The 23,712-nt window shown below is 42.2% G+C and overlaps 1 protein-coding gene across 16 annotated transcripts in view; it reads right to left on the bottom strand.

The window, feature by feature from the left end:
* Positions 1 to 253: 253 nt before the first annotated feature.
* ST7 (suppression of tumorigenicity 7) overlaps positions 254 to 23,712 on the bottom strand; it is a 232,379-nt gene continuing 208,920 nt past the window's right edge. For 9 of the 16 annotated variants that reach the window (XR_012921021.1, XR_012921022.1, XM_012761079.2 and 6 more), the window contains 4 exons: positions 19,988 to 20,138; positions 10,992 to 11,084; positions 8,104 to 8,243; positions 254 to 603 (listed from right to left, as the gene is read on the bottom strand). Coding sequence is in view for 14 of the 16 variants with exons in the window: in XM_012761079.2 (XP_012616533.1) it covers positions 508 to 603; positions 8,104 to 8,243; positions 10,992 to 11,084; positions 19,988 to 20,138 (480 nt within the window). In the remaining 2 variants the exon portion in view is untranslated. Of the gene's footprint in view, positions 604 to 2,843; positions 7,311 to 8,103; positions 8,244 to 10,991; positions 11,085 to 19,987; positions 20,139 to 23,712 lie in introns of those variants that run through there. The other 7 variants (XM_012761078.3, XM_012761084.3, XM_076006568.1 and 4 more) reach the window with 4 other exon arrangements.

Genomic DNA, 23,712 nt, shown 5'->3' with positions numbered 1-23,712 from the left:
TGTGCATTTGGCCTAGAAGGACATTCAGTTTGGGGTTGAAAATGATGGTACTTTTGAACCAAAGAGATTCTACGTTCCAAGCCTCCAACGACAAGGAGTTCCCGGGGTCTGCTCTGATATGCATCCAACAGCACAGAGAACCACGGCGTGGCATTCGGCAGACCTGGGTCTCTGTGAAATTCAATGTAAACCCACAGGTTTGTTTGGGACATCGATACATTCAGGGTTGGAAGACATAGGAAGACACAACTGATTGCTGCAATACACAAAAGTTTATTTTTGATTTTTTTCTTCTTTTTTGAAGGCAAAATAAAATAGAACTGAACATCAATGAATTTTGTACAACAAAAACAGCTTTTAATATGGAACAGACAGTCCATGAACATTTTAAAATCTCGGAATGGCTTCCCTTTTTCAAAGTCATGCTTTCTTGCGGTCCACAAGGAGTTGGCACAGAGGAGACGGTGGCAGCCGGATGGGCGAGGTGAGTGGGGGATGGGGCTTCCCTCAGATCCGTGTCAGCTGGTGCCACAGGCTGGACGGGAGGACACTCTCCACTTTCTCCATAACAAAGTTTAAGGGGGCAAACAACGTGCTGAGGAACTGCAAAGAAACCACAAAGACAACAGAAGTCAGGAGAGAGAACATTCAAGATCATAAAACAAACTCTCTGACTCAGGCTTGCATCTTAAGTCTGCATTATGAAAGTCTCCAAAGGCTTCCATTTCATCTTTATGTTTACAGGAGACATCGGCTGATGGTCGAACTGCATTCCAGCCCCTGGCTCCAGATAAGGGGCACGAGTGTCTGCTGACAGCCCCTTGCTGCCCTGACAGCCGGCCCACAGTCCCGAGGTCTTCCCACCAGTCTTTGGGGCGTGCTGCCTGCCCGTGCAGATGACCAGTGTCATCAAACAGAGATGACGGTCTGGGGACAAGTGGGCAGAAGAGTTGAAAAATGGTGATAACTTAGACCAGCTGCCCATCTTGCTGAGTGTAGAACTCACTTTAAATGGAAAAGGCAATTTTAAAAAGTCAAGTTTGTTGTGTGTGAATTGCTTTGGGATCCCTTTGTCACCCAAACACCTGTGCAGCCTCTGCTTATTTCTGAACGACCTGCTTAGCAGCATGCATCCTGGGACCCTGGGTGAGAGCAGCAAACTGGCTATTCCTGGGGACATGTCCTTGTTGCAGAGGGGATGCTCTGAGTGGGGCTTTGGGAGCCCTTTCATCTGGTTGCTAAATTCCTTTCTGCTTTTCACGTACAGAGTAATGCTCATTAGCTGTGCCTTTTACGAAAGCAGTGCTTTGCCTGAGATCCATTTAACATAATCCCAAATCCATTCTGATTGTGTTCTTGGGGAGAATCAGCTTCATACCATAAACCACCAGCATCTGGCAGAAGAGGGGCTCTAACCCAGTCAGGGAAGACAGGGGTGTTTGGATGATTTCCTTGTCCTCTGTCTCTGTTCAGAACCAAGGTATCATCTCGCTTGGGTACAAGCACTGGTTCTTGTACTATGGAGTCCTTTGTCCTAATCCTTTGTCCATTGCACAGCCCTGTCTACACCACCAAGACTTTCCCATCAAAGTGGGAAGTGAGGGTACAAGTAAATATTCAGGGCAGGGAACAAGTTTAGGAGACAGTATATTTAATTAAGTTAAAACAGGCTCCTCTATGGGTCTTCAAGAAGAGGTATGGTGGGCAAGTTTCCCAAATGCACTGACCTCAGAATCTTTCTTTTCTTTTCTTTTTTTTAAAGGACCAGTAGAACACATACTGGGAAGGACTGTAACACATTACAGCTGGATTATCAAGTGTGAGATTCTTATAATGGAAACTCAAGATAACATAAGACTTAGAATCCTCCAATTTGTCTTTTACATCAATTAAATACATTACTCAGTAAAGCACTTAAGTGCTGGGTGAGAGAGATATAAAGGAATCTAGGTAAAAAAATCCACTGTCAGGAAGCTCAAAATTCAGTGGGGAAGGAGCCACTCAGATCAGGACAGAGCAAAGTCACAACCAGACGGGCCACACAAAGCACCAGGAGGGCTGAGAAAAGGGAGAGAATCCACTCTGTTGAAAGGATCAGGGAAAACTTTTTAAAATGAGGCAAGTGAAATGGATGGGTGGTCAGAATATCAAAAGACAGAGATGGGGTAAGGTTGGTAAGAAAAGAAAATATGAGCAGGGTGGGCCCTCCAGGCTCAATAAGCAGCTGGAACAGAAATGAGAAAGCAAACAGGTGACCAGAAGACGGTACATAGTTCCGCTTAGCTGGGATAGGTAGAGGGGAGTTCCAAGTGGCTAGAGGGTACCAGGAGGCCTCGAGTGCCAGGCTGGATTTGCAGTGAAGAAACAGGCAGCGACATGAGTGCTGGAGCAAAGGTGAGATGGTTCTTTATTTAATTGGGTGTTAGATACACAGCAGTTTCTGGTTACCTTCTGAGATTATTCTTTGTTGAATACACAGAACTACTTGGGATGTTTACCCTACAGGAGCGACGGCCTCCCCTTTGCAGTTTAGACCTGCACTCATGAGCGCAGCTAGAGGCACCATGGGAGACGCTGGGCCCACGAATGAGCAATTACTGCCCAAGCTGCCTCTGAAAGCATTTGTAAAATCCCGGTTATGAGAGGATAATATGGAGCAAGTCTACTGATTGCATTAATCCAACACGATAACATTATAAAATTAAATATATATACATAATTATATATGTATATATACATAATTATACATGTATACATATACATACACACAAACACATACATATATGTAATCAGAGACCACCAAGGCTCCACGGACCACAGCATCTGCTAGAATACTCAGCTCTGTGAAAAGGAGCTATGTGCTCAAGTGTCTGGAAGAACCAGAGGTTCTGACATGCGCTGGAATACGGGCCTCAGTAAACAAGGTGGCGTTCGTGGCGAAATCATCACATCCTAAAGACTTGGCCAAGAACAGATGTACAACTGCTGGACTTGTGACTGAATGGCGAGGAACTGGCAAATGTTAGCAGGAGCCAGTGTGGTTAGGATGGAAGGCATCACTCAAAGTCACCCTCTGGGCCATTCCATGCACTAAAACATGGGGCCATCAGGCAGCCTCAACTTGAGTTGCAGAATGAATGGAGATGATGTTACAAGGGTGGCTAAAAGTAAAGGCTGTTTTTGTTTGTCTATTTGCTTTGTTTTGACCCGACTTGGACAAAAAGCACAAAAGCGAGACCTCTGAAAATCCAGAGAGCTTCACCCCATCTGATGTCCACAGATGCCCTTTCTTGCCATACCGCACAGAAAGATACAGCAGTCCCTTCTTTCCTGGATTAACCTGCCCTTCTCAATGAGGTTCTACTAGAGAATTAAGCTACAATGCCTCCAATGTATGTGATGATTAACTTCTTTCTCTCAGAATGTTCTGTCCACGAGAGAGCTGAAAGACTCCCTTGAACTTTATCCGAGAGAGAGCCTAAGGTTTTCTCTCGCAGAACCCCTTCATTGCTAAGACACCTTCTACCTCAGCCGCTTCCCCTCCTCCTCCCTGATCCCACGCCCACGAAGAAGAAACAGATGGTGTAGTGAGGCATCTAAGGCCACTGAGGCCGCTGAGCCCTTTCACTTAGTCGCCAGATAAAGAAAGGCCAGCGGCTTTCATCAGGAGGGATTATAACAAAGTCTAGAGGAGCATGCCTTGCTTGGGGTGCTCAGTCGTGTTTCTTTACATGTTTGAAATTAGTTAATACTTTTTGGTCAGAGATCTAACCAATGCACAGAGAGAAACAGCAGTTTCACTTCTAGGCCTAGGGGGACATTTACTGCCTGAACAGTTCAGTCTGAATGAGCAACGCCAGGCAACCCTGCGACAGCCCATCTCTCTCAATGTCTAAAACTTCTGTCCAGAGGGCAGAGAGGCACGGTCACATTTTTAACCGAAATGTCCCATGATTCAACCGGTATCTTGTGATGAGAAAAAGCAACTGAACTAATAAAAAAAGAGAAAGTGACACTTCAATTGCCTGCTCCTCCTTTTCCTGAAACACCATCACTTAGGAGCCGGTCACGGCTCCCGTGCTTCGCTCACATCCTCTGCGCCTCTGCTTATCTGAATAGGTTCCAGGTGCCTACTGCAACAGACAAGTGACACTGCGCTGCAATCGATATCAGACTTCAAAGAGGTCAGGGCCTATAAGCGAAGATGAGAGTCAGGAGTCAGGGGCTCGTCTCAGGGAAGGAGGGGGACCAGGGGAGGGAAGACAGGGCCCTCGAAAGCCAGGGTCAGAATGCTGACCTTCCCACATTCTGTGAGCGGCCTTTGCAAGGATAACTTATTTATATGCACAACCTTATCTTGGTAACCAAACATTCTAGGAAGAGTTAGTTCTAAATCACTGAGGTAGATTAGATTAGAGGGGAAAAGCCAGTGGAAGCCTCTCCTTTTACTGTTTGCCAGTGGTTCTCACTTCCCCCTGCGCTTCCTTACTGGCAGCAAATCTACTGTAAACACACTGGACAGTTCCCAAGCCTGGGGGTGACAGTGCAATCTCTCTGCATCTACTAAAAGTCATTATCCCAGGGACATTATCTCAGGAGAGGGCTGAGAAAACCACTTTCACAAGCTGCAAATGGCCACAGGCAGCCTGTAGGGCAGTTGCGATAACCCTAGGGGTGCTGGGGAGGGGCCCGATGAGGTGACCAGGGGAAGATGCGGGTGGGGAGGAGAGACTAGACGGGCTTGTTCCATTCAGGCCATCCATCTTCCTTCCCAATGAAGTCTGTGGAAACTGCTAGATCTTAATGAAGAGCAAGATAACTGTCATTCTCCACACAGAGGTTTCAAAGCAAACTCATCTAAACTACATTTGAAAATCATGGGTAGCTGACCAAACTACCACACTTTGGTAGAGTATAAAATATGGGGACCCTAAAGACAGATTTATATTTTATTCAATCATTTGGAAACATTACGTGAAAAAAGTGGCCTCTTATCTACCATCCATAATGAATGCTCGGAAAGGTACTAGCGAAGGGAATGGACAGCCATACAGCCTTTCCTAGAGAAAGTCACGTTCTCCTTACAGTCCCCTGCACCTCCCAATCCACTTGCTGGGCAATGCAGTCTCAGGCAATCAGTCCTTTCATTAAGAGCAGTGGTTCTCTGCCCTGGCTGCACACCTGAGTCACCAGGGGGAGCTTGACGACCCGGATGTCCATGCGGACCCCAGACCGTCCCTGGGGAAGGGTCAGGCACCAGTAATTTTTAAGTTCCCTTGATGACTCCAAGGTACAGGAAAGCATTCCCTGAACAGCTCGGACAGCACATCATGCAGCTGCATATGGCTTCTCCAAGGTCCAGCTTTCTTGAGACCAGTGTCCTTTCCGGAAGTATGTCCTCAATCCCCATCAGGATCAGCTGGGGTCTTTGTTAATACAGATTCCTGGGTGTTAGTACTCAGGATTCTGAACTTCTGGTGGTGTGGCCAGGTGAACATACATACTAGAGGCTGAGAATCTCTGTCCTGATCCTAAACTCACACTAAGTGCTATCAGTAAGTTGAATGAAGAAGACTTAACCAATGACGTACTTTTATAATATGCTGTAAACAATATTTAAGAGAGAAACAAAAGGGGGAACAGTAATTGTCTAATGTTATAAATATATCCTTATTTTAAATTTTACCAAGTTATACTCTAATCTGCTCAGTTTGGGCAACTACTTTTACACAGAGGTTGGCTAGAGAGTAGAAGAAAATAATAACAATGTAGGTCCACAAGCTAAGGAACATCCATGGTGGCAACTTGGGTGATACTAGGTTTAGACATCATGTCATGTACAAAAGACTTCAGGAAATTTAAGATATTGTGCCTGGAGGAAAGAGAAGGTAGTCAGTTAGAGGTGGCCATGAATAAATGAGCTGTCCTAAAAATTTGCAAGAGGAGTAGACCTGTTTGGTGCACTCTCAGCGTGTAGAATAGGAATAATAAGTGGGAATTAAAGGGATGCAGATTTTAGTAGCATCAGGAAGAGTTCTGAGTGATCCAATAATGAAATGGGCTTTGATGTTAAACAGGTAAGCTCCCACGGCCAGAAGTATTCAAGATGAGTCTGTCTCCATTCAGAGTCACTGTTAAAGGCAATTTGCTTAAGGTCCCTTTCAACTCTAAGAGACTATGATTGTAAGTATAAAAGAAGAGAAGAAATGCTAAGCTCTATCTGATGTTTACATTGATTCTTTCTGCAGAGACCACTACCATTTATTTATTTAATAATCATTTATTGAAAACCTACTATGTGCAAGGCACTGTGCAAAGCTTTGGGGATACAGAGATGAGGAAGACACAGTCCTGCCCTCAAGGAGCTCACATTCTAAACAGGGACAGACAAGTTTTCAACAATTATCATACAGTACAATAAATGTGATAATATAGATATTCATGGAATACTGTAGGATCATAGAGGAGAGACACCTAACTCAGCTTAGGCGACATTTAAAGAAAGCTGAGTATAAAAGAATGGAGAGGTGTTAGTAGAGTGGGCAAGTGGGGTGGCGATGGTGAAGGGCATTCCACGCAGGGCAAACAGCACGTGCAAAGGCAGCAAGGTGTACGAGAGTCTGTGCCTCTGCGAGTCACTCTGGCTGAAGAGCAGTGCCTGTGCAAGAGTTGGGAGAGACGAGGCTGAAGAGGCAAGCAAGGGACAGACCATGAAGGACACTGGATGCCATGCTAACCACTGGGACTGGGTCCTGAAGTGGATGGGAAACCACTGAAGAAATTCAAGCAGGGAAGTGTCATGCTCAGATGTGCAATTTGGAAAGAAAGATTGGTGGAGAATCAGACTTAAAGCAAGGAGACTAGTCAGACTACTGCAGGAGTCCAGGCAAGAAAGAACGAGGACCTAGGAAGGACCTAGCAAGGACCTAGACTAAGAGAGATGCTGTGAGGAAAGGAGGAGGGGGAGAAGAGGGGCATCACACATACTGAACGCCTAGTTGCTTAGTAGGTTAGAACCAACAGACTGCGAAGGCCAAGACAGATGAGATGCGAGAGTGAGAGAGGGAAGAGTTTGGGAGGGCTGCCGGGTTTCTGGCTTGAGTAACCGGGTGGATGGCAGGGCCACTGGTGGATGTCAGGAATACAGGAGGAGGAGCAGTTTTGGTGGTAGGGGAAGAAGGGTGATGAGTTCAGTTTGGGAAATGTTGAGATTGAGGTGCCGGTGGGATTTCCAGTTCATCTTCAATGCGCATGAAAATACTCTTGCAATTCCAGTCCCTTAACTCTGTCGAGTAGAAAATGTCAATCATCTGGAAAGGGATTAAATCAACCCAGCCAAGTTAGAAATCATCCTTTCTAATTCTACTTTCCTTGAAATCTGGATGGAGTTCCAGGAAACAACTGATACTCTTTTCCTTATTCCTTCTGTTTGAAACTCATCTGTGGCAAAATCAGTAAGCTTATCCTCACTGCATGTGCAGGTTGAAATGGTTAGTTTCAAACAATGGTTCTTGGCTGTCAATGCAGATGCCTTTTCTTATTATATTAAAGCTCCTCTCCACAACCTCCTTAAAGATTCTTAATGGATTTCCATATTTCTAAATGTCACGTCAGTTTACTTCTTAATACTACAAGCCTTTCACACCCTCTCAGTTCATTCCCTAAACAAGCCAAGGGTTTGTAGCCATTAAAAAAATTATTTAAATCATCTTTAAAATGTAAATCTTATCCTTCATGAAGGAAAGACCTATATATCTAAAGATTAGAAATAATGTCATTCAATTTATACAAAACTGAATAATTTCCCATACATTTTTTATTTTCTAGGATACCCTAAATTTTTTCATCCTTTTGGACTCATGCATTTTTGGAGACTGCTGAGAATCTGTTTTGTAAAATGAGGCAAGACATGCATTGACAACCTACACTCTCTCATTTGGCCCTTAACCTTCTGGTTCCACTGACGATAATGAAAATTAAACAGTGAGCAAAGATCTCTACAGGCTCATATCCATTTCTGCGCGACAGTCCCCTTTTTCTCTCATGTGACTTCCCCCGCGTTCCCACCCACTCCCTGAGGCCTCCCTCTGGGCAAACACTCACAGCTTTTGCGAAGACCCCCATGAGCTCCGGGAACTGGTGTGTGAGAAGCGCCAGCATGGCTGTGAAGGAGCACAGTCCAGCAGTGAAGAGAATAAAGAAGGGAAGCTCCTTCTTTGGGTAAACTGAGACTTCATGGAAAGCTGCGGAGAAGACCAAATGGGAAATATTAGGGCTGGAGTGAAATGCATTCACAGGGAATTTATATAAGGTGGGACTGATTCTTCAGAGCTTTGGAAAGAGTCTGAAGCCTGTTGGAAATGAAAAAGGAAGGACACTTGACATGCCACAGCCAATAGCTGACCTGGCCTTTGGCTGCTCAAGTCCATGTCCAACCTTTGCCACTCAGCTGGAGGCACGATGGGGCTAATCTGGGGAAGTCACACGTAAGTGGGCAGGGATAGTAGCACCATCTGTGCCCAGTGTATCGTTTTCATTTCTCAAAAGCAAACACAGATAAACAAAACTTTATTCAAATTATAAAGCACATGTTTATTGTACAAAAACTGGAAAACCCAAAATCAAGTATACTAAAAGAAAAAAAATCCCCCATCTACATTTCACTCTCCTGTATTTTTTAAGTTATAATGAGGCGATATTAGTTTATCTTGTATTTTTTCCTGGCCCACTCAAAGCATGTCAGTGGAGGGCACTGCCCTGACAGAGACATTCCGTGACGACCTCACATGCTGGCCTATTTAACTCACAAGAGGTGAAGGGCAAGGTGGCTGGGGTTATCTGCAATTGTAAGAGACACTTGATAAATATACTTCCAACAATCACCGAAGGAAAAAAAAAGCTAGTGCTCTTTAGAGTGCCTTTCATAACTATTACACTTCAAACACTGGGTTTGGGGAAAACCAAAGAGCTATGGTACAAAGGCCAAGAGAATGGGCTCCTTCTTTCTGCTTTTTCTGCGGCGGCCTGTGACTATCTGGGCTGACGAGGTATGGCCAAGGAAGGTAGGGCTGGCCTGCACAGAGGAGAAAGAACCACTGCTGGGCCCTGAGAGGCTGCAACATTGCAGGTGAGCAGTATCTCCACTCTAACCAAAGGATCCGAGCGGGCCATTTTCCTCAGGAAATACGAGAGCTGAAGGCAGGTTCAGCTTTCCTCTACCATTTGGCTCTTGGTACTCAGAGCCCTAAACAGCAAGCCACACTGCTGAAAACTGAGGGTAGGCAGGATCAGGGAGGGACAAAGCACATGCAAGCAAGTCCACCTGAACCCAGGTAAGTCAGCCTGCTAGGATTCAAACACAGGGCGGAACTGTGTTGCGCTCGGGGCCCAATGTGGCAATGGTTACACTTTGAATGTGCAAAATATGGGTAGCATTTAAAACTCATCCTCGTCACATCCTCACCCTCAACACCCAACCCCAAAAATATTTGGAAGGGAGATCAGACTTGGACCACTGGATTCAATTAAATAAATGTGAGCCATAATTTTCTATTTGAGGCTCATAAAGATTATCCCTATAAAGTTTCTTTTAAGGACTGTAATCTTGTTCTAGTAACTAAACTATCCCCATGGAAACTTAATTGGACATAATTAAAACATTTAAAAACATCGTACTTTTCAGAAAACTGCCTTTATTACCAGAAAATTGAAACTTTAACAAGGATTTCCCTGAAGGAGGAGTCAAAAGGTAAACTAAGGGCCCACTACAGGGATTTCTGAAATCAAATATAATGTTGTGTGGGGCACCAGACCCTTTTTCATGATAAAACTTGGACAATGAGGAACATATCACTGAGAGCTCCCAGTTCCCTAAGTAACGAAGCTCACATTGGGTCTGGCTGGCAAGGAAACAAGTCAGGTACCTCCTGCTACCTCAATCTGATGACAGCAATTTAGTTTTGCACCCAGATCCCATCATGTTGGAGATTTATGACTGGTTCAATAATGCTGGCATTTGAAAATTTACTATGCACCCAGGGCTCCAAAGTTACACTATTCCTCTGGACAAAGTATGTATATACGTGACAGCTATGAGATATTGATATAACTGGGCCTGGTGAAAGAAACTGTATGGGGGGGGGGCGGGTAGGAGAAAGGACAGCAAACAGAGTATAGCCAAAATTTGGAGCTTATTATCTGAGGGAGAAAAATATGTCCTAAGTCAGGGCCACATAAAGAGCCTGGACATGATCCTTGTACACAGTATGATTTGATAATAACTATTTAGCCTGAATTGTCAAAACAATGTTATATTACAGTAAACCAAAATAATATTTTCCACATGTGGTATGGGCTATTAGCCTGCTAACTTGTAAGGCACTCGAGGGCAGGGTTTTCCTTTGTGAGCTTTTACACAGTGCTGAGGCTGCACGTGTGCTCGGCACATGTTACACCAACTCCCTAGTGCGAGCCACAAGACGCTCATGGGAAACCCCTCTGGCCAAGAGCTCACGGCCCGGCCCACGACTCCGCCTCTGCCGGTGGTGCCAGCATCCTGGTGCTGCCCTCCCATCCCTGACTCAGCTGCAGCTCCCTCTCAAGTCAGCACTTCTTCTTCAAGCTCCAGTCTGTGCAGCCCACATCTGACCGGCCGGAGAGCCCTCGCTGAGCCCTCGCGATGGAGCAGCCCAGCGAACGGCAGCCCCAAACCAGGGGTCTCTGTAGTTGGGCCAATCAGTACATGAGGCTTCTTCATCTAAACGTCAGTCCTTTGGCATCTTTCCCTCTGATGAATTTGGAGAGGCTTGGAGGAATAGGAGGCCAAACCCACTCACATAATTCACTTTAATACATGTGCTATCAAACAAGGACAGGGTTGGGAGAAAAGTAATAAAAGACCAGGAACAGTATAAACATTGATCATTCCCATCTCTTCCCATCCCCACCTTTCGTCACACCGCCCTTCCTGGCTGAAGAAAGGTGAGACTTACATGGAAGCAGCTCTCGGTCTGCTGTTTCTGTACAGATTGGATAAGGATAAAATAGGTGCCCCTTTTCCAAGGGATAAGGGATCATCCGAAAAGCTGAAAAGGAGAGACAGTATGTTAGATATGTTCAATATGTTCAATATTTGTCTCATAACTTCCCAACTTCAAAAAGGGACTTCTGAGCAGTTTTATAACAGAGGACACTTCTACAAAGGAGGCAAGATTTACCCAACTGAGCCATGTGCCAGATAAAATGTCAGAGATAAATTGTGATATATTACTCACACATTAATCTCACACTATATGTTCCAGGCAAACCTCACAAAACTGGGTGGGGATCAAGGTGCAGAGGGGTAGGGAAGCCATCATAGACCAGTGCCCAGGGCTTCCTCATCTACAAAACATTATTAAAATGTTATAGGCACTAATTCAATGTAGCTAAACCAACGGTAACAATGCAAACCTGGATTGAAATGCTTTCCCAAGAAACAAATGTGGATTGACTTGTTGGAGCTTGTTACAGATGTATAAATATGAATGATACTCTACCATGTCTATATAAAAAATAAGTTTAAGTGGATTAGAATTCCAACCAAGATGGATAAAAATGAAAATCTAAAAATGCATGACTTAGTTGGTATTTCTAAACTTTATGAAACTGTTAAATCTTCAATATCATGTGGGGGGAAAATGGATCTGGAGAGGTTGATTATCTGTATTTTGATGATATTAGGCCATCTAAATTCTGGTTTTGTGACATCAGATGACAGTAGGCTGCACACTGAATTATGGCTTTCCAATCAAGCCATCCTTTCCCATTATTGAATATGTTACTCTCCCTGGTACAATGTCATCAGCATGTTAGTCTCACTGTTCCTATGAGCAGTGTGCATGGAGGTAATTTTTCTTCAACAGATGTCCTTTAACTACAACACACTGTAGATATAAAATATAAAAGCTACACTGGGAATGTCCGATAACAATCCTTGCCTTCATATATGTCATATGAGGAATGGTGGCAACACACAGCAATATCTTTAGTTTTAAATGCTATATCTTAAGGAATTGTAGCTATATCCTCAGCTGTGTAATTACCAAAGCCTTCTCAAAATGCTGTCAATGTACATATTTATCTTTTGCATACTTGTTTTAAATAGGAATCAGAAACAAAGAATGTTCTCCCTCACAAGAAATGACAAGGTTCCATTGTAACCAGCATCAGTGCACATATGGTATTTATTCTGGTGTCTGAATATTATTTAAAAGTAAAAACATTATGTATGTGATCCCAGCATTTGGAATGCAGTCCATCTACACCACAGTGGTATCACTCTGAGGTTACAGCACATTGCCACGGAGAATATAAATCACTATAAATGTGGGATTAGAGCAAAGCCAGTTTGCTGGCAGTGTGCTGAGGTAAAAATGTTATCAATTTTCTTCTCGTAACAGAAACCTCTTAAACAGAGATTAAAACATTAAAAACACCCCCAGATTTTAACTCTTCCTTAAATGAAAGGCTCACCCTAGTTCAATCAGACCTTTTCTTTCATGCAAACAAAGATGACTTTTGCCCGTTAGAACAAGCAAGAGAGGTGTTCCTTGTGCAGGTTGTTAACACACAAAGATCACTGGAAGGAACCAACATCTCTCTCTCTCTCTCTCATTAGAACTAGACTTTCAAAAGAACAAAAAAAATCTTCACAAAAGCAAAAACAAAAACAAACCTTTTAGTGCCTTTATAGGATACACTAAAATCTCTTCTGGGAAGCACTGAATTTAAATTTAAACTACAACATGGCAGGATTTTAATACTATTTCCCATAAATGATGGCTGCTATGAAAGCATCTGAAAAATGTGGAAAAACCTACATGGGAAGTTGTTTTATTTATTTATTTATTTTTGAAATCCAGATTCTCCATGTGCAAAAGACTGTTGTAGTTAAGAATCTGTTCAGGTTCATATGATAAAAATGAATGCCCAGTTTTCAAAGTGGCTATAAATTTGAATGTTAAATTTTATTCAAAATCAAAGTCATTTTACACTTCAAGGGGCAAGTTTTTAAATGAAATATAGAGTACAAGATCTTGAGAGTGTTCAACCATCCATAGAAATATAATGGTCGGTTGGGGTCTTGTCAGACAAATGCTAAATGTTTTTTACTCCAGTATTTGGCATTAGTATAATTTTGTGCATCAAGTTAGTATTTTTCTTCTTCTAATTGGTTCTGGTCTTTTTTTTTGAGGGTAGAAACACTGATTATATATAACTTAAAAAAGAGTGTATACACATTTCCTGGATTGGCTCCACCCATGATTGTAAAGATGCTTATGGTGCTCTTAAAATCTCTCTTTCTCATGTCAGTTGTCATTTACATTGAGTTCATAAAATAATATTAAGGCTTTTGGCTTCACTAAACAAAAGCAAATACAATTTCTGCTTGCAATTCTATCCTTTACCCACCCTGTTGTGCAGGGTCCAGCAAAGTGTGAGATAAGCAGGGGAGGTCTGCAGAGAGCCGGGAAGAGGCACTGCATAAGCCCTGCCAGCTTCACCTCCCGCCTCCTGGGCCCTTTCACTTCTAAGACATGCAACTGCTCCACGAGAGCCACGTGGCTTTAGCCAAATGTCCAGAAAATTTGCAAGTCCAGGTATCAAGAATCCACTGATTTGGCGGTGCAAATAAGAATGGTAAAAGGTCATTTGAACAGATCCTGTTTTATGAATGACTACAGGCCTCCTAAAAATCTTTGCCTAAGAAAAAAACACATTTCAGAGGAATTAAAAATACACATGTATTTGGTAAAACAAAACAAAAAGGCTAGGCGTTTCAAAGTTAACACAAGATATACAAAGGACATCTCTGCCTTTTTCCTTTGTGTGCCACACTTTCCCCTACATTGATTTTGGTTGTGTCTTTGTTGAAGGATCACAGTGAAACTGGGAACTAGTTCATGACCACATCATGGCTCCACAATCAGTCTCAGACATGACACCACTTCCTCTTTCTACCCCTAACCAGCCATGCCCTCCAGGCCCCAAGCCTATCAGTGATGAGTCACCCATGGCCCCCCACCCATACCAGTGAAAGACTCAGCAGAACCAAAGGATGGACAGAAGGATGGATTACACCAACCAGTTAATTCTCCCAGCCACTGCTCATGACCTCTCACCCTAGCCATCATATAGACAGGGATGGAAGGTAATTTTTGATGTTTTATCTGTCCATGATGCCTTTTCAAGGTGTATCTCAGAGAACTTTATATCAATTATTTGTAATAGAGAGCTGAGTTTGAATCCCAGCTTTACCTCATACAATCAGTCACTCACCAAAATGTGAATGCCCTCTTTATGTAATGAGGATACAAAGGTGATCCAAGCACACACTGTCTTGCACTCATGGGGCTCACTGCCAAGTGCAAGAAACATGATCCAATAATCGTAAAAGTAAGTGTAAAATCCCCTCTGTGATGAGCGCCTGGAAGGAGAGTGCTGTGGTGCTGTGCGTATCCACCAGGGAGCAGCAGAGGTGATAGCTAAAGGACGAGTAGGACCTGGCGAGGCTAACAAGCGCATGACTCTGGGTGGGTCATTAATCCGTGTCCCAGTGTCTTAGTCTGTAAAATGAGAATACACAGACCTCACAAGGCTGGTAAAGGGACTAAGTGTGAAAACAGAGGTCAAGGTATCTGCACACTGTGGCTAAGTGCTCAAGGAAGGTTTCTCAATGAAGAGAGAAAAGAAAAGTAGGAAATCTAAACCTATAGTTCCTACTTTCTCTATTAGGTCATATTGTAGCTTATAAGTAAAAATGCTGCTTGTTTGTTAACAATTAGAAATGCAAATGATAGAACAGAAAATTATCATCATTAAATTGCAAATTTTACGTCCTCACTTTTGACTACAGTGTAGGTAACATGCCATGAAGGCCACTTGTTTTTAGTGAGGCATTTGGGTGCAGCAAAAGAGAAAAATTCAAAAGTCAAAAGGCTGGGTTGTGATCCACATTCTTTCACTATCTAGCTGTGTGGCCTTGGGAAAGTCACTTTCCCTTGGTTGAATTAAATGATATACCACTCCAATTTTGAAGAGTAATTCTAGCGGTTTTACAGCAGACTCCCTAACTTATTAATGATCCTTAATACTCTTAACATGCTGTTCCTACTTTCACAATAGTACTGCTTCTATTAATGCTGCTATCTATCTATCTATACCATAGCAACACATATGTTGCTTATATACACTATATACACACACATGAATATTTCTCTCAAAAGCACTTTGGAATCTTATTTATCTTGGTATCCTCAACACAAAGCCTAGCACAAAGGAGGTGGTCAATAAATGTCTGTTGAATAAACTAATGGATGAATTAACATACAATCGGGCAGAGACAAAATTTTCCCATTAAAAACACAGGAGGATCCAAATTAGAGCCAGTCATTAATGCTAAATAAATTAAAGGAGCAAGTTGGCTTTACCAGGAAGAATCATCGAATGTCTGGAGACCAGCTATTAGGGTAAGTTAGCTATGATACTCTGACCAGGGACTTTAACTGATGGTTGCTTTCTCCCAAATTATAAAATTAAGCCTTGGATCTACTGGGAGATGGGTTCTCTTTAGTAGTCCAAAAGATGCCAGCCTTGTGGAGGAAAGATTTGGTTAGAGGAAGTACCCTAAGAAGCACATCTTACAGTTAGAAGCATTTGCCATTAGGTTCAAAGAGAATAAATTAGAATCATAATCTCATCCTATGCTTCAACAATGGGCCATTTTCCCTTCTCAAAGGAAATACTCTGCCTTAGTCCCCCTAAAAAACACCACCTTCAAATCTTATACATTATTTAGTGGATTCTTTGGGGGGAAAAAATCTCCAAAAAGAAAATAAAGAGTCTTACTTGGTCAAGTAGAAAAAATGGAAACAAAGAAAGGCTAAGTAATTCACCCGATGGCAGACTAGTCTTCTGATACATAGAACTAGAAAATTAAAGTTCACAGTTGCAGTCTGCAGGCAACTGTGCTTTATAAAATAAATAAGCCAAAACAGAGCCTTGAAAAGATCAAGGTCTGTGGGAGATAAGGCCACATCAGTATTTAATACAGGTAAAAACAGAAGATGTGCCATTTAAAATAGGGCCCCATAAGGTGCAATGCCATTATGAATAAGACCCAGTTCAAATGAGAGCCTTTATTCCTATATGTTTTTTCTATTCAACTCATACTTGCAGGATGCATGTGTGTGAGGATAACCAGAATCTACAGTGTTTAAATTAAGTATAATTCAGATAAGGTGGTGTAATGAACTAAGAAATATATTTTAAAACCTTATAAATGAAAACTTTTGCCCTTTCTTAATTGTCTTGACATTGAGGAACATAATGTGTAATTTCAGGGGCTGGGACAGTGATGAATCAAACATTTTGGAAACCTTTGAAATGCTGATGTATTTGTGGTTGACGATTCAGGGTTTTTTTCTTAAGCCACCATATGTTTCAAACCCAAACAAAATCTTCCATGCATCAGCTGGACTTGGGGTTTTATCAAGAATGGGAGTTTTTCCTAGCTTGATTGGTAGAAAACTCACTTAATTCTACTAATTAAAGATGACTAATGTTCCAACATAATAAATTCATTTAAAAGCAAAACAAAATACACCTCCACTCCTACCCACAACCAATACTTTTGACAGAACTAATAATGTTTTTTTAATCTTCAAAAGATAAATTAACTAATAATCATTTTTAACATGGAACCTGGTGAAATTAGGCACTGTTACCTTTCTCCCTGAATTCTTTTTCTAATGAAAAAGAAGTTGGAAGGGAGTTGGGGAATGGCCTTAAATTTCAGAATGAAGAAAAAACTGATTCAAAGAAAACCTAAACTCTAAGGCTGGAGATGTCAAGAGGCACCACCAAGTGGTGTGTGGGGGGAAGTGCAGCCTCCTCTGCTCGGGCACAGGCAGCCCAGGCAGGGCCAGCTGACCTGAGGGGAGCTGTGGCAACTGCCCTGGAGCCACACGTGGGGTGGGCGGGGTATGGCACTCAATATCATCTGTGCTTCACAGTTTCTCAAAACTAGGTAAGTTAAGTGAATGCTACCATAAGAAGCTGAGTCCAGAGTTCTAATCCAAGTCCTCTGATTTAAAATCTAGAGCTCTGAAACTCCATTTAGTTTAACTTAGACTGGACACAGATCTAGAAGTGATGTCAAAAGAGTACATACAATTGTCTGGGGTTGGAGTGGTAATTCTTTCTTCTAAATTGCATGGCAGATTTATAGCTTTGTTTTTAAAAAGAACCAAAAGCAGTTGTAATGAAAGATTATTTTTTTCTATGTATGTATATAGACATATATGTGTGTGTGTATATATGTGTGTGTATGTATATATATACACACACACACATGCACATACACATAAATATTTATGCTTGTAGAAAATATATATGCTTGTGGCAGAAAATTTGAAAAATACAAATATGAATTCAAAAAAGGAATCACTTAAAATCCACAACTCAGTAGTAACCACTTAAAACAAGTATACTTATTTCTAGTCTCTTTCCTTTTTTTTATAAGTATATATTATTTTATAAAATTGGTCTTTTTCTATATTTAAAATGTTTAAGTCAATGTTAAACAACAAAATATAATTTTGCATAGGATGATGAACTTTCTAATCACTAGGAAGAGACCAGGTGTAGTAAGTATACCCTGGCCTGTAAAAAGTGATATAAATTTAAGTCGTGGGCTTCCAAGAAAATGTTTTGGAGATCACTGATCCTCGTATCCTTGATCTACTCAGTGTAGCAAAGAAAAAGTGAAGCATTCTGCTGATCTAATTTGAGGAAATTAACTTCCCTCATACTGCTTCCCTGCTTGATTTTGCAGCTCCCTATGCCACTTAACATCTCTCTCATTTCCTTGAAGTTCCAGCTGAGCAGAGCACCTCCCCATTGTCATCTGATTACATGGATAACTACTTTCCAAACAGAATTTCCAGTTGCTCCTCATAGGATTCTAACTTTTTTTTATGGTGGTGCCATTCCTAACACCATGTCTTGATCACCCCTTGCCCTGCCCCTTTTTTGTTTCTTCCCATAGGATTGGCAACTTTCTTATTAATTGGATCTAATTGATAAGCTTCTTCTGTTATTATTTGCAAGATGCCATGTTTACAAATACATTCTTATTTGGTAAGCCGATTTGCCCATTTAATTTCTCCACAACAAATACTAGTTGAGGCCTTTCATGTTCAGTCCTGCTGGGCTGTTCTGCCTCTTTCTCATGCTTAAACAAAACTTTCTTTTATCCCTTCAAGATAGAAACCTTACGTGCTATAGTAAGCCGCTATAGTAAGCCCGAGCCAAAGGGAACTGTGCACAGGCCCACACGCAGCGGTAGGGAGAGTGGCGCGAGTGGGGTGGGGAACCTGTGGCCTTGGGGCCACGTGTGGCCTTCCAGATCCTTCAGTGTGGCCTTTTGACTGAATCCAAGTTTTACGGAACAAATTGTTCTGTGAAGTTTGGATTCAGCTGAGGGGCCGCACTCGGGGATCTGGAGGGCCACATGTGGCCTTGAGGCTGCAGGTTCCCCGCCCCTGGCCGGCCACCAGGAGTATGTCATTACACTGACCGAGCAGGGTAGAAGCATCAATCAAATCAACATGCTTCCAGTTATAAACAGTAAATTATGTAAGTAGAGCCACTATTAATGTTCTGAAGAAATACTTTCAAAACTAAACAGGAACCTTTCAGTCAACTTTAAGCACCATCTCTGTCGGCTTATTTTCACCCCATCCCACTTTGCTCCCCCTACCTCCCTTCCTGTACCAACTTGGATTCCTGCTGGGTTAGGGAAGGGCAGGAAAAGGGAGGAGCAGAAGATTATCAAAATGAAAATGGAAGCAGCAAAGATAAACAGAGTGAAAGGATTGAAGACACTTGTTTGTAAGGCTGATCAGAGTAGGGGTGAACTAGGAAAAAATTATCAGAAAACGTTAATATTTATTGTTTTGTTTCCTCAGGAGAGAGGAAAAAAAAACTCCATGTTACATGTTGTACTTGTTTTGCTTCAATTAAAGCTAGCAGAGTGTCAATGCACATGTTATCCAATAATCCCTAGTCTTAGGCTTTTTTCCCTTAATTTACATTTCCCCAAACAGCCCCACCTTTTACCATTTCTTAACACAGTGCTGTTGCTTATGATACTGTCCTAGTTCCTCAAGGCATGGTCCACCTCTCATCTGACTCGTAAGGTACCCATGATCCCTCCACCCCATGACCTCTCCCTTCTGAAAAGTCACTAGGCAGCTGCCACATGCTGCTAGATGACATGCTTCTCCAAGGCAGGGAACAAGTTTCATCTGCCATGAAAGCGTCTTCTCCTTACACAGAATGATAATATCTATAGAGAGCACGTACTCAGATTTAGTAATATTTACCCCTCCATCTATCTACCAGGCATTTATCCATTAACACACAGATGCTACACCTCCTACTAAACACCGGGGTCCAATGGCCACTGCCTTTGTTTTGAAATGTAACTGCCACGACTTTGTGTGTGGCTAACTTAGCTCTAGTGGGGGGTAAGTGTGGCTCTTAGCCAGCCCTCCCATAAAGGCCACAAAAACGTGGTAATCAGAGTCCAGCAAGAGGCCTAGCCCCATGCAAAAGATTATCATGATGTGGAGGGGCCGTCCAAGTCTCAAAGAGGGATTTTAGGGTGGTGGAGTGCTCCTCTGCCAGAACAATCCAGATTCACCCACCTGCTGTGCAAACTAGCCTTTCTGAGCTGTGGAGACCCACAGTACTACCCATGAGGAAATGGGGAAATGAGAGAGCCTAAGTCATTAACCATCTTGTGTTAGTTCAGGGCCATCACAGACAACAAGAGCTATAAATATGTAAATCTTCATTATTCATCATGAACGCTCAGGGCAAAAAGAGTGTTAGCACCTTTTCATGGTCTTAAAAAATGTTCCAAAGAAAGAAAATTACTTACTGCCTTCCCATGTACAATGCAAAAGATTCAAAGCCCCCTCCACTCTCTTCCAGTGCGCAAGATGAAAGAAGGCATATGCTATTGCTTCACTGTCTCCTCTCTTCAGGATGTGTTCTGGGGGTAGGATTAAGCTTTTCATTTCTAGTAGGTACTGAAATAAAAAAGGCAGGAGACAGATGTGTTAATACATAGTAATTTGGAATTCAATATTGAAAATAGAGAGGTTGATTTCCCTAAAGCCACCATTTATAAGCATTTCATCAAACCTGCAACCTCATTACTACATTTGAAGGCAATTACTAAAACATTCAGCAATCCAAAGTTTGCTGACAGATGGTTAGCCTTGTACTCATTTCCTTCAGTAAAGATCAGAGGCTTTCAGGCTAAGATACTCTAATCAAAGAAATATCTTTAGACTGAAACAGCATAAAGGAAAATATAGAAGACATAATAATTTGGTATAATTTTGGAACCAGAATGAAAATATATAAAATGGACACATGAAGGTTAGAAAGTTACATGGCTAAACCAACTGCACTCCAGAGAGCCTTGAGATTGAGTAGCACTGCCCTTACTTTCTTCTATACAGATCTGTCAAGGAGAAGGAGCTCATCCTGTGAAAAGAGCCACCAACAGCTGCTCAGATGTTATGGGGAGGAAGGGTGGCAGCCCAAGCATAGGAGGACACTAGGGAGGGAGAAGGGGGCCGGTATGGACCCAAACTGTAGTGTTCCTTTTCCAAAGACTTGGGGTGGGGGGTTCCCAGCTTGTGCCTCTTCATTCCTATATTCTATTAATAAAAAGGAGGTGGGAGTGCAGGGCAAGAATGGATATTCTTCCTGGGGACTGAGAAAATACTACATTTCCATTTTTATTCTTTCTACAGAATAGAAAGGGAGGCAAATTTAGAAGGGTATTTTATATTTGCAAATATTAATGTCTCTATGCTGGCTGGCATTATTCCTGTGCTCCACTCCTCATTATCTCCCCTCCCTGATCTACCCAACACACACAGACACAGACACACATACACACACACACATATATGCACACACACACATACACGCACACACATGTATGCACACACACACACACACCACCACCACCAAAGAAGACCTTAACAACAGCTCAAGCATCTCTTTTAAAATGGAGATTACCAGACAATGGAGGGATGTGTTTAATTAAGATAGATGAACACAGCAAAGTGCTATTAGAAGAGATGTTCCAAAATTTTAATGTCAGAAATAATTGCCTGTGGATTTTTCTGTCTGTGGAAATTTCTGAAAGAAGGTAAAGGGTGAAAGAGCCCTGATTTACACAGTGGAGACCATGACACAACCATCAATGTTTCATCTTCACCTAGCTGAGGATTTATATCCCTCAGCCATCACTAAGTTGCCTTTTCGCCCCCTCCCCTGCTGGCACACCGCGTACACCCAGGAGGAGCTGGGAGGACAGATTTGGGCATCTTGGCTCAGCAACTGAAACTTTATTCACTCTGGCTCTGATATTTGAAGAAGCATCCAAGCCTCTGGCCTCAAAGCAGAAAGAGTAGGGAATTGAGAGAATGATACCCAGAGAGCAGCAGAACAGTGATATGGTCATCACTTTTGGGGGGAAGGTAAGATAGAAAGCCCTCCTCGATAGAAAGAGCTCAACAGAAGGACCTCTTTCCAGGCTGATCCACGAAAGATGTTTATTATTTTGCTGGGAACTCCTCAAGTATGAGTTCCAAAAGAACTTTTTGGCCACATGTGTTTTTGGGTGCTATAAGCCACTGCTCTCCTCCTACATCTTGAATTAAAACAGCATAGGGCCGAAATATTTTGGAAAAAGTAACAAAGAGAATTACCTGACAATCCAACTAGCACTATGTTCATAATCAATATCAACCATGATATAAATATAAAAGGTTGATTTTATGTTCAGAGATACCTGGTTATCTTCTCGGGATTTTGTTACCTTAACATAAGCCATTATAAGGTACACTGCTACTGCCAGTGAGAGTCTTAAAAGACCTCGAGGCTCTCATGACCATGAGTCATGAGAAAGATGTGTAACATGTAAGTGTAAGCGCTATGAACAGTATTAACTGTTTCGGAGTAATTTAGAGAAGGAAGGATCATTTGATTACCCTTAATAACCACCAGGAAAATAAAGAAGAGAAATTTCTTGCCTAGTGAAAGCCCTAGAATAAGATTTTGATCTGAGTTTCTAATAATTATTCTTAGCCATCCTGCCTATCATAGCCAACTTTTTGAAGGATCATGCTATATAAACTTTGAAAGAAACTAAATATGAAAATAACTAACTAATGTGTTCCATGTATACAGAAATCTCTTTAAGGCACCTGAGAATTATTAGATGGTGGCCAAAAGAAAAGTGTAAATTACCATTCCTTTTATTTCTATGATTAGGAAGGCTTTCAAAATCATTTCATTAAGCATCTATGAAAGAACTCTTCTCTTGGCCTAAAGAACCTTTAGGATTAGGGGCACCTGAGAAGACGTGGGCCTGGTAGTTATGCACATTTGTGGATAGAAAAAAAAAAACTCAGAGGAAGTAGGGCAGAGGCAACCTGGCAATGGGGGTGGCATTCAGAAAATTACTGCCAAGGGGATACTATAGATCTGTGCTGTCCATGTTCCATACAGTAGCTTCAACCACACATGGCTATTTACACTTAAATTAATTAAAATCAAATAAAACTAAAATCCAGTTCCTCAGTCTCACTAGCCATTTTCAAGTCCTCAGGAGCTGCATGTGGCTAATACCAACTGCATGGGATAATGCAGGGGACATTTCCATTATTACAGAAAGTTCTTTTGGATAGTCAGTGTAGTCACTGATTGCTGTAGACAATGGTTTCTGATCTTCAAATAACGGGCTAATTTTTAACATTAAAAAATTTGGCCAAGTGCTATAGCTCATATCTGTAATCCTAGCACTTTGGGAGGCCGAGGCAGGAGGACTCCTTGAGGCCAAGAGTTTGAGAGTAGCCTGAGCAACAGTGAGACCCTATCTCTACAAAAATTAGAAAATTTAGCTGGGCATGGTGGCTCATGCCTGTAGTCCCAGGTACTTGGAAGGATGAGGCAGGAGTATCGCTTGATCCCAGGATTTTGAGGTTGCAGTGAGTGCTTCAGACTGGGCAACAGAGTGAGACCCTGTCTCAAAAAAAAAAAAAAAAACAAAAAAAAAAAAACAAAATCAAAACCAAAAACAAAAACAAACAAAAAAAATCACATATTGGCTACCAGGGCATCCACATAGCTGTCAAAAACAGCAGTACAAGTGTGTGAAACAGATGGCTTATTCAGCCTGCAGGCTGAATTGATGCACATGGGTTTAAGGTCATTGCTACCAGTTCCAAACGCAGGCCATGAGATAATGCTCCATTTCTCCTCTATGTTTCCTCCAATCCCTGTGTATGTATACTTTTCACATACACTCTTCTTTTAGTTATCCACACGTCTTTCTTCTCAGACGAATCAAAACCCTCAAGAGCAGGCGTCCTCAAACTATGGCCCGCGGACGGCCCTCTGGGTGATTTTGCTGCTGCTGCCTGTCCTGCTTAGCAGCGACTTGTCCTGGGCCCACAGTGTGCACTCTCCAACGGTCTGAGGGACAGTGAACTGGCCTCCTGTTTAAAAAGTTTGAGGACCCCTGCTCAAGAGCATGAACCTTGTCATCTCCATCTTAATTTCCCCTCCTGCACCTCTCAT

The sequence above is a fragment of the Microcebus murinus genome, chromosome 9 (genome assembly GCF_040939455.1).
Source record: "Microcebus murinus isolate Inina chromosome 9, M.murinus_Inina_mat1.0, whole genome shotgun sequence".
NCBI classification, from domain to species: Eukaryota; Metazoa; Chordata; class Mammalia; order Primates; family Cheirogaleidae; genus Microcebus; species Microcebus murinus.
Note: the sequence above shows the minus strand (reverse complement) of the source record. Positions and strands in the feature narration are given on the sequence as shown.